This window comes from Penaeus chinensis, chromosome 15, assembly GCF_019202785.1.
Source record: "Penaeus chinensis breed Huanghai No. 1 chromosome 15, ASM1920278v2, whole genome shotgun sequence".
Classification (NCBI taxonomy): Eukaryota; Metazoa; Arthropoda; class Malacostraca; order Decapoda; family Penaeidae; genus Penaeus; species Penaeus chinensis.
The window spans coordinates 12938887-12948886 of NC_061833.1; the positions used below are offsets into that span (position 1 = coordinate 12938887).

The following is a 10000-nucleotide window of genomic DNA, read 5'->3' on the forward strand; positions in this document are numbered from 1 at the left end:
CCCGAGGCCTCCCTTCAAGAACGTCGATCCACATCTCTCCAGTATGCCAGGGAGTTCAAGGTAGGTCACCGGGTCAAAAAGCTCCCGCATCAACATGAACACAGCGCCGAGTTCATGGCCGTCGCTGATGCTCAAGTCACGCTTCGCCGATGTGAAGATGAAATCGCGGGAATAACGTGTTTTTTTAACCGTAAAAATATAAATTTTTAATTAATGTTGAATTGTGCGTCTTATCATCAAAGGCTCATTCTCTTATTTTACTGATTAGGTTAATCTGCTTTAATTGTTATTTTCCACAATTAAGCTCTCGTCGTCACTGTGCATGACACTAATACAAAGATCTACATGCTTCAATTTTTAATCAATTGTAATGCTCTCACGTTGATTTTCAGGAACAAGTCATACTCCCGCATGAAAAATTATCAAAAATAACTGTAGTGCAACACTAGGCCATTCACAACCTGCACTCACAGTCCCACTCCCACTCCTAGTCAGTCTATGTAAGTACCTCATACCCAGTTGCACTTTCCTGTCTTCACTTGCAATAAAATGCCAAGTCAAATACATTTTTTCCAAACAAAATGTAATGTCTTCAGTCTTGCAAATAATCTGACATATACATTTCAGATATATAAGTAATATAAATGAATCCAAGAATAACAGAAAAATAGCACAATCAAATATACTTATAAAAAAACACTTCTTTAAATTTATATTAATAACACATCTCTGCCCTCTACAAGAAGATAATGTGAATACTTATATTGTGGGGCTCTAAAAAATGGGCAAAGTTTTCAAAAATCAAGTCTAAAAAACTGCCATGATTTTCTGCAATCTTCAACTTTCATTACAGTTACCCTTGGATCCATTAACAAGAAAATGATGAAAAGCACAAAAAAACTGTACATTACCTGCGACAACCCAAGTCGATATGAAGACGAGTCAAGGTCTAAGTGTGCTAGAATTGCCTCAACAGCTGCTCTCTCATCTAACACCGGCGCCTGGGCTCTGGCTTCAGCTGGGGCCAGGACAGCAAAGCGTCGTCTGAATTCACTGTACTGGATATGCTCTGGGAATCCTTGTTTGTGGAGTCTTAGAGCATCCAAAATTTGGCATCCTCGAAGCTGGAAAATAAAAGGATAAGTCTCATGTTAAAACTTGAATATATCTGTTATGATCTTAGTAGAATCTGCTATTGTAATTAACTACCACCATATGACAACTTATGTATGGCAAATGTGAGTTGAATACGTTACCTGGGATCGGACAAGAGGCACATTGAGAAGGATGTCTTCAGAAGAATTGTTGGTCTTATTTGGCATAACCAAGGAACTCTTGAGGTCGCAAAGACCAGCATTGTGTTGTGGTAATAAACAGTGGACAAACCTTAATTTGCTACGACGGAGCGTTTCAACAATGCCATCCTAAGAAAAAGAGGAAGCACAAAATTTTATCAGTCTGCAATTAAACATCAGCATTTGCTCAAATACATATCCACTATATGGTGTTTCAAGAACCAAAACATCTTATACACAAACATCAATACCTTTATCTTACTTGTCTTAATAAAACATAAGCAGTTACTTACCACTGTGAATTTCACTTGCAAACAGACACTCTTGCGCTTGATGCCAGCTGTACCTGTGGTGAAGGCTCGCCTGATAGAAGAAGCTCTACGTAATGACTGTGACCCTTCAATTCCTACCACAGACCCACTGATGGTGTTGCTGACTGGTCCCCGGCTAAATACAAACAGTCTACTTAAAGTTTCCCTAAAAGAAAAAGAAGTAATATGTTAATAGGTTAAAATACCATATAAAGCATACAAATCACCAAACTGTTAGTTAATCCAATGTCCACAGATGGCAAGACTACTACTGTAATAAGAAGTTTATCTATTTTCTTTAGATAGATGGCTCTACAAGTGCTTAGTCACCGAGGAGTCAGCTATTAGTCTTATTTATCTCATCTGTTTACCCTTTTCCTTCATTTTTTGAAAACTTAATTTCTATTATTTGATTGCCTTTGATGTTACTAATATCTTAATAACAATTTAATAATCATAATATCAATAAGAATGAAAACAATGTTAATATTAGTAGTATTGGAAAGAAAAATGCATTTTCCTGCCAATTCAAGGAATGGGGAAATCAGGATTGGTCACTAGTGCCAACTGATAGACTTCTTGCTGCTAAGCACACATGGAGCCATCTGTATGTAACAAAACTCACTAAAATCTGAAGGGGACAGTAAATAAGCCCGCTGACATTGGGTTAATACTGTTTTCATATGAAATACAAATACTGATAACTCATTTATGTTACATAAGCATGACTTACTTATTGGATTCCTGCAGCAGAGCAGCTGCTTGTCTCATGACAGGATTCTCACGTGAGGATTTAAGCCAATTTAAAATTGAATATGTGACTGGATTGGTGCCCTGGAAGTGCTGCAGTGTGAACTGATCTGGTGCCTGGCCTTTCTTCAACAACTGCGAGTATTCTGAAAAATGAAGTGAATCCATAATTATTGTGGATCTTACTCTCATGATGTCTATACCTTCTATTATGTTCCTAACTAGATAAAAAAAAAAAAGGTTAACAATTGACATGCTTTGACTACAAACTAAGAATAAATATTGCCAAAAAGGAAGACAAAATTCCTACTCACCCCTGCTTCCATAATGGGCATACAGTCTCTCCAAGAAGGACTGGTCAGAGGCACCTGGAAAGATGGCTTCCTCATCAAGAAGCCACAGCAGGCCTCTCCGATCAGCTTCCTTTAAGTCTACTTGGGATGTCCGCACAACACAGTTGGAGGATGCCTTGTCAATAAGGGCAATCAGGGGAGCTGGAGTTCCAATCTCATCTCCAACATCTCCATACTCAATGTGCTCCTGTTTTTGGAAAATTGAAAGTGAGAATTTCTTCTTTGAATTCTATCCTTTTACTAAAGTAGTATCGATTATATCTACCATAAAGTAATAATCTAGGGAAAATATTCTCCCCCAAACACACATGCATGTGCACAGGTTGCATTCATGCCCAAACCCACAAAATAATTCAAAATTCCATAAGCCAGAAAACATCCCAATACTATACATGACCTCTACATACACTTTATTAAATTAACTTTCATAGAGTAAACAAAATTTAATGTATATATAAGGAAACACCTCTGATCTATATGGTTTTAGAAAATCTTATTGAATCTATTCAGCAACAGCAATTATAATTGTGTCCATTATTTCATCCATAAAGCAAGAGAATTATTTCTCCCTACAATCAAGACAGGGTCTATATATCTTGGTAAAATGACCATAATACAATAAATAAACTTATAGTTCAGTCAGAGCAATATATGACATCTTATTACAGCATCAATTCTCCTATGTACAAATTGCCTAAAAGTAAAATGATGACCCTTTATCAATGTCATTTATCAACTTTAAACAAAACTATTCATTATTACAAGTTTAAACAGTATTATTATTATTATATATATATATATATATATATATATATATATATATATATATTTTTTTTTTTTTTTTTTTTTTTTTTTTTTTTTTTTTTTTTTTTTTTTTTAAAGGTAACCTGCCTTTATGAATTTGAAGTTTACTGTACATGCTCTATTTTCATCACTTTCTTATCTGCAATTCTTATTCTTTCTTTACCAATATGAAAAGGAAAACAACATGCCAGGCCACACTAATTTATTCACAAATTATATTGTAAAGTGTACTGATAATGAGAATCATCCCTATTCAGATTTTTTATTGTTAACACTTGTAAGGCATTTACTGTTTTCTGTACAAAGCTGAATTAGGGTTTATTTTGAAGGGGAAGAATTGTACTTTCTGTTGAAAACATAAAAAAATCCCATTTATGGAAACAAAATGCAAAAACAATGTGCTGAATTCTGCAGTTAAGCAAATATTTACTGGCAAATTTCAGCCAAGAATATTTGGATCTAATTTTTCAGTTCAATGTATGGGATTTTTCACAACCAACAATTATTACAGCAAGTGTAATAATCCCAGTCAAAATAACTCTAAACAAAGTTTTCTATAGCAATAATTAAAGTCACTACAAGCATTAGAATATGTAAAATTTTGGATGACACCATTATCATAAGAATAATGCTCAGTTTTTTGTGACTCTAAAATGCAAAGAGGCTAAAAGAAAAAGGAATATAACACAGCACAGAAATGCTAAAATGCTTTCTATTCCTATTAAGATATGACTGGCTTTAGCAGTATAGATACAGGTATTTCAGTAAATTACAGCTTATATAAAAAAGAAAGTTGAAGTCATGAAGAAAGTTTTTCTACCTACAATAAGACAACATCATGGAAGCCCTTCACTTTCCTGTGCCAGTAAAAAATTCAACATTATCACTTGAAAACAGAGTGAATGATAAATCATATATCCGACTATAAAAACTATTGTAGTTCCTTCATCAAAAAAAGCTTTCCATTCAACTGAACTGATACTTCACAAAAAAAAAGTGTTGACAACTTACCATTCATGAAACTCCTTACCAGACCTTACTTGATGAGACAAAACTACATCTTACATATGCAAAGCAGGATCGTCCCCTTCCTAGAACTCTTATTTCCCAACCTGCGCTAGCTTTGAATTAATACACTAAGAATAAGTCTAAGTAAAACCTGATCCACACTAGTCATGCCAGCTTTATGATACTTTGGTTCTAATCTAGCAGTAGGGGATATTAATTACCTAATATTTGTATCCATCTCTATATGGCTACTGTGATAACCTTTAATGTACTACGTGACTTCACAGAACACACAAACACCAATGTCCCAATTATTTTTTTAAAAATCTTGAATGACAGTGAACAGTGATGCCACCCTTGTCAAAACATGTGTGACAAGATGGAACAGAACAAATGAAACAACCACAAAAAGAAAACTTTTTAAATACATAATTAACAATCTCTTTTCCTTAATGCAACTGGACTCACTGCAAACCTATATTTACTGAGTGTACATAACAAAACTGGTCTCCATAATGCTAAAAAAAAAAAAGAGATATCATGTGCCCTGACCACTTCCCAAAAAAGTATCTTATTATTTTTCCATAGTAAAAGTCAAGAGAAGATAACCAGCCAATAACAGGTGAAGAAAGCAAATTTACACCATGCATTCAAACCACTTGTACAAGCAAAATAAGCAATAGTGACTGCTGTGTAAGAAACAGCAGTCATCATATGCTTAGCAAAAGCAAGACCACAATTAGGCCTACATGAAGACACTCTTTTCTTGTGTAAAGGTCCCATTATGCATTAGGCAGCTGGCTGTACTCAACAAGATGAAAAATATAATAAAATATACAAAAATGCCATCTTGAATAAAATTACCCAACCTATCATCACCTGGCAACAATCATGTTTTACTCTATCATGATCTCTAAACTAATGTAGCACCAACTACTTGCTTTTTATATTTGCTCTACCAACTGGAGGAGGTACATCTTGGTTCAGCATGTAGTCTGCATCCATACACCAATGCCTAAATGGAGCTAGCCATGTATCAGCATAAGTGGCATACACTAGCTGTGGTCTAGCACAGCTAATTACACCTACCTTCATGTAATGGCACTGAAAATCTTGTGAACAAGCTTGTTGAAAGTGGAGAGACAAGATGGTCTCCTTACTCCACATGCCTGACCTAGAGACAACTGGGTGAGATTTCCTGGCTGAAACGTCTACAAACTGAGAAGAGGATTCGCTGCTTAAGAACCAACTATGAGTACATATTGTCCAAGAGAATCATTACTCTAGTTCATAGAAATCACACCATGGCATAATCACTGAGCAATAGCAAAATAGAAAACAGAATATTGAATAATTGATAGTTATCACAGCACCTCAACTAGCAAAGACCAGTCGTTTTAGCCAGAGACTGAATGTGTTTTCTAGATCAGGTATTGAGGGGCAGGCATGCATTTCATGTGAGGTCTTGCTTGTCACAAGAGATGAATTTGGGGGGGGGGGGGTATAATCTAAATCAGCAGCATATTCAGAGAGACAGATAGTACATGGGTACTATAATACTGTTAGGAATTCATACAGAAACAAAATAATTTTGAATACAATAGTCTAAATTTTCCAGCTAAAGCTATACATTAATTATTCCACAGGTGATTATCTAATAAACTCTTTAGAATACAGCAGGTATCACACTATGAAAAATTTGAACCTACCACCTAACTTTGTATCACCATACCTGTCCTACAGAAAGCTTTATCATATATCTTTGATCTTAGTTTAACACAATGAAAAACTGGTGATTAAAGAATCTTTTGTCATCCAGGGGGTCTTATCAAAACATTTAAGGTGTAAGTCACTTCAGTTGTCTATGATGATCTACATTTTATATCTTGTGATTTATGTAACTTTTATTCCTTATTCACAGTAAAAACCATACATCACATTTCAGAGCTATGAACTACTGTTTGCATTAATGTGTCACAAAGTTCACTTCTCCACATTTGACAAGAAGGTGCCCAGAAAAGTTGCATAGTGTGATAGTGCCTTTTTACCTTTACCACATTCACTCAAAATCACCAAGAAGAAAAGTTGCTCTACATGCACCAGATGTACCTGTGCTCTTCTTGTTGCTGAGAAAGAAAGAAATCAATAAAATTTAGTCTTTAAATGTTACTTTATTCTAGGGAAGCTTAATGAATAAACCTTGAAGGTCACTCACTTGTGCATAACGATCGGTCTGCGCAGTAAAAGTAGTGTCGTGGAAGAGCATCTGGAAACGTTCCTGAGTGTAATTGTGACAAAGATCTTGGAAAGTGGCTCCTGATGTCCTGCCACACGATGCTGGATTTTGGAAACCTGGGGCATCCACTACCAAGATGGAGTTTGAAGTGTGAGCAGAAGTTGATATGCACCTGCAAATAAGAAAAAATGTTACCAAATATTTCTCTTGTTTTGTCAATGTCTATAACAAATACATCTTGATAAGGATGGGCACCAAATATATTTCCTAAAGATACACGAAAACCAATTTACCAATAACCCATGTCAAGGATAGACAAATTACTTGACGCTGCTCAGCACAAGACATCTACTGATTATGAATATTTTTCTAAATATACAAGACTTAATCTCAAATTTCCTACCAAACTCCAATAGTGAGATCCACATTATAAAGACATACTAACCATCATTTCTCTACACTCCCTTTCCCTTATAAACGTCATCACAAAACAGACAAATCACACAACATACCTATTGATAAGTGCAACAATGGCATTGAAGGCTTCACTGTAAAGGCCTGCAGCCATGCCTTCCAGGGCTTCTAGGCCTTCAGGACGTTCTGCCGGTCTCTCAGTGGGGGATGCAGTTCTGAGGGAGGTTATATTACTTATTAGGTAAATAAAATCTCCTGGAATGTATCCCCATTCAGTCATCTGAATGAATTCTGTTTTTCTTTGGCTAGAAACAAGTTTACAAGCAATCACAGGAATAAATAAATTTCTCATAAAGACCTAAGGACTGCACCTTAATTCAAATTTACCATACGAGTTGAATATATCATAGTAACTATTACCCCCCAAAAAAATAAAAAAGGTGAACAAAAGCAATCAATCAATTAATTCTCCTAATATACAAATTAAAGATATCAATACTGACATCACATTAATTTTATTTAATGCACCCAGCCTAAAATGTCCTGAGAATTAGGATTCTAATATAAAGATGCAAGGCTCTTTTGAATCTGACAAAAAAAATTCAATAAATAACAAATCCTTGATATGAAGAAAAAAATCAATGTACAAAAGTCCTTGATATGAAGAAAATTTTCAATGTACAAAAGTCCCTGAGATGAAGAAAAAAAAAAATAAACAAAAGTCCTTCATGAATAAAGAAATCACACAAAATAAACAGTTTAACAGATCTATTAATAAAAACAAACACTAAAAAGAAAAGTTTACAAAACAAAGGAGTAACACCATGCAAACACACTTTATCATAGCTGCATTTTATCCTTAAATTAAGGGAGGCAACTTCTGAACTTCTGTAAGTATCATTTATATTATGCTATTTCTAATAAACCCTAAAATAAATAGAACAGGTTATCACTTTACCAGACTAAGAAATTACTCCTGAAATGTTTCATTCTTAAGAAAAAGCAAGACATAAGATAAACTGACTGCTCAGGTTTATGTGAGATGGAGGTTTCATTATAATCAGTCACCCTTTTTTGTTTGTTTAGTCACTAAAAAATATAATTGTCTTTAAGTTCATTTTTCATTTATTTGCAGTGTCCAAATAAGTTTATTCTCCATTTACAAATGACACATTCACTTTAATTCCACTTTAAAATCAGAGCAACTAAGGTTTAAACAATTTCTGTGTGGCTAATAATGTTAATCTTCAGGTATGACATAAGATCAATGAAATGAATGCAATTTATTGCCCTCACATCGTCTCCTACCACTTTCTCCTAAAAGCAGCATATTTCAATTCCTTTCACCAGGACGTTATTAGAATCAGCTACTTATTATTCAATTTTCTTCCTTCAACCCACAATATCAGACAAATATTACATCCTCATATTCTTAAACTGAGCTTTAGAGAACCTTTAAGTCTTGCTGACATGCGGGTAACAACTGACAGACCAGGAAGGTTATACTAAGCTGTCAGACAACCTACACACTATACCTATCACCGTCACCAGCTTGCTGTATCATGTCAATTATCTCATCAAATGTTTCGGAGAGAACGCTGAAAGAGAGAAAAAATGTGTTTTGATTGAGCAAGACTGTTTATATATGATCTGTTCCACTAGTTCCTTCACAGCTGCTGTCTAGATGAATAGGGAAAAATATAAATAAAATAAAAGTAGAGAGAGAGAAAAAAAAAAAAAATGTAACTCACATGAAACACACATACACATTTTTGTTAAAAAAGAAATATTTACCTTATGTTTAACACAGACTCAATGCTCTCTAATATCTATCAATTGCAATATCACAATGAAAAGGTTAAGAACAAAAAGAAGTACACATTGAAATATAAATAAAGAAAATATAAATCTATTTAAGATATTATACATTAATAATAATTGTAAAAAATCATATCTAAGCATTTAAAAAAATATACATGCTTTCCAAATAAAAAAAAGCAATCTACATAAAATTTGCCACTTATCTAGCTGCATAAAAAGAAAAGAAAAAAATAATCATATCAATTACTGAACAAAGTGCTAAAAGGAGTATCTTTTCAGCAAAATATGTTCACACAAAAAAAAATCAGGATTCTAATTATCATGGGTGCATTACTGACTTTCTTGTATAAAATTATGAAATTCACAAATGCAAAATTTAAAGCATATAGGCCATTCTCTGAGTAAGATCTATACAAAACATAAAGAAATACAACAATCTAAATAATGAAACTCAAGAAAAAAACAATTTTTAAAGTCAAATAAAGGATATAATAATTACCAAAATAATTTCCATCAATCAATACAAAACAGGAAAGGTATAGACTACACACAATTGATAAATAAACAAAATACTCAGAAAATGCTTAAAGCTGAAATTACTTATTCTGGACCACCCTGTGAAACAAAAATATATAAATTAATTAACAAAACAGACTCATATACAACTACAAACCTGAAAGATGCCCTTGTTGATGGCGTTGATGGTGTCGAGTAGAAGATGGATCGTGCGAGTTCCTCAACTGACGTTCCCAATAGGGTTGCTGCTCTCTGTGCACTGCCTGGTTTGCTGAACTGGAATTTGTTGCCTGTTGCTGCTGAAAGGGTACATGTACATTAGATTTCTACAAGTCTAATTCAGAATGGACAGAAGATGTTTCAAGTATATCAATAACTGACTGACATATCTGATAGCTTTCTAAGCAATTCCATTATCAAATTGACCGATAAATCTGAAATGCTATCTGTAAACAATTAAATCAAACAAAAATAGACTACTTAATCAGTGAA

General features: G+C 34.0%; 1 protein-coding gene across 2 annotated transcripts in view; it reads right to left on the reverse strand.

Annotated features, from left to right (window-relative positions):
• LOC125032974 (unconventional myosin-XVIIIa-like) overlaps nucleotides 1–10000 on the reverse strand; it is a 259197-nt gene that overhangs the window by 110491 nt on the left and 138706 nt on the right. The window contains exons 8-15 of one of the 2 annotated variants that reach the window (XM_047624406.1): nucleotides 9666–9804; nucleotides 7270–7386; nucleotides 6737–6929; nucleotides 2671–2896; nucleotides 2340–2502; nucleotides 1589–1772; nucleotides 1257–1424; nucleotides 912–1124 (exon numbers count right to left, since the gene is read on the reverse strand). In XM_047624406.1, coding sequence (XP_047480362.1) covers nucleotides 912–1124; nucleotides 1257–1424; nucleotides 1589–1772; nucleotides 2340–2502; nucleotides 2671–2896; nucleotides 6737–6929; nucleotides 7270–7386; nucleotides 9666–9804 — 1403 coding nt within the window. Of the gene's footprint in view, nucleotides 1–911; nucleotides 1125–1256; nucleotides 1425–1588; nucleotides 1773–2339; nucleotides 2503–2670; nucleotides 2897–6736; nucleotides 6930–7269; nucleotides 7387–9665; nucleotides 9808–10000 lie in introns of both variants that reach the window. The other variant, XM_047624405.1, reaches the window with a different exon arrangement.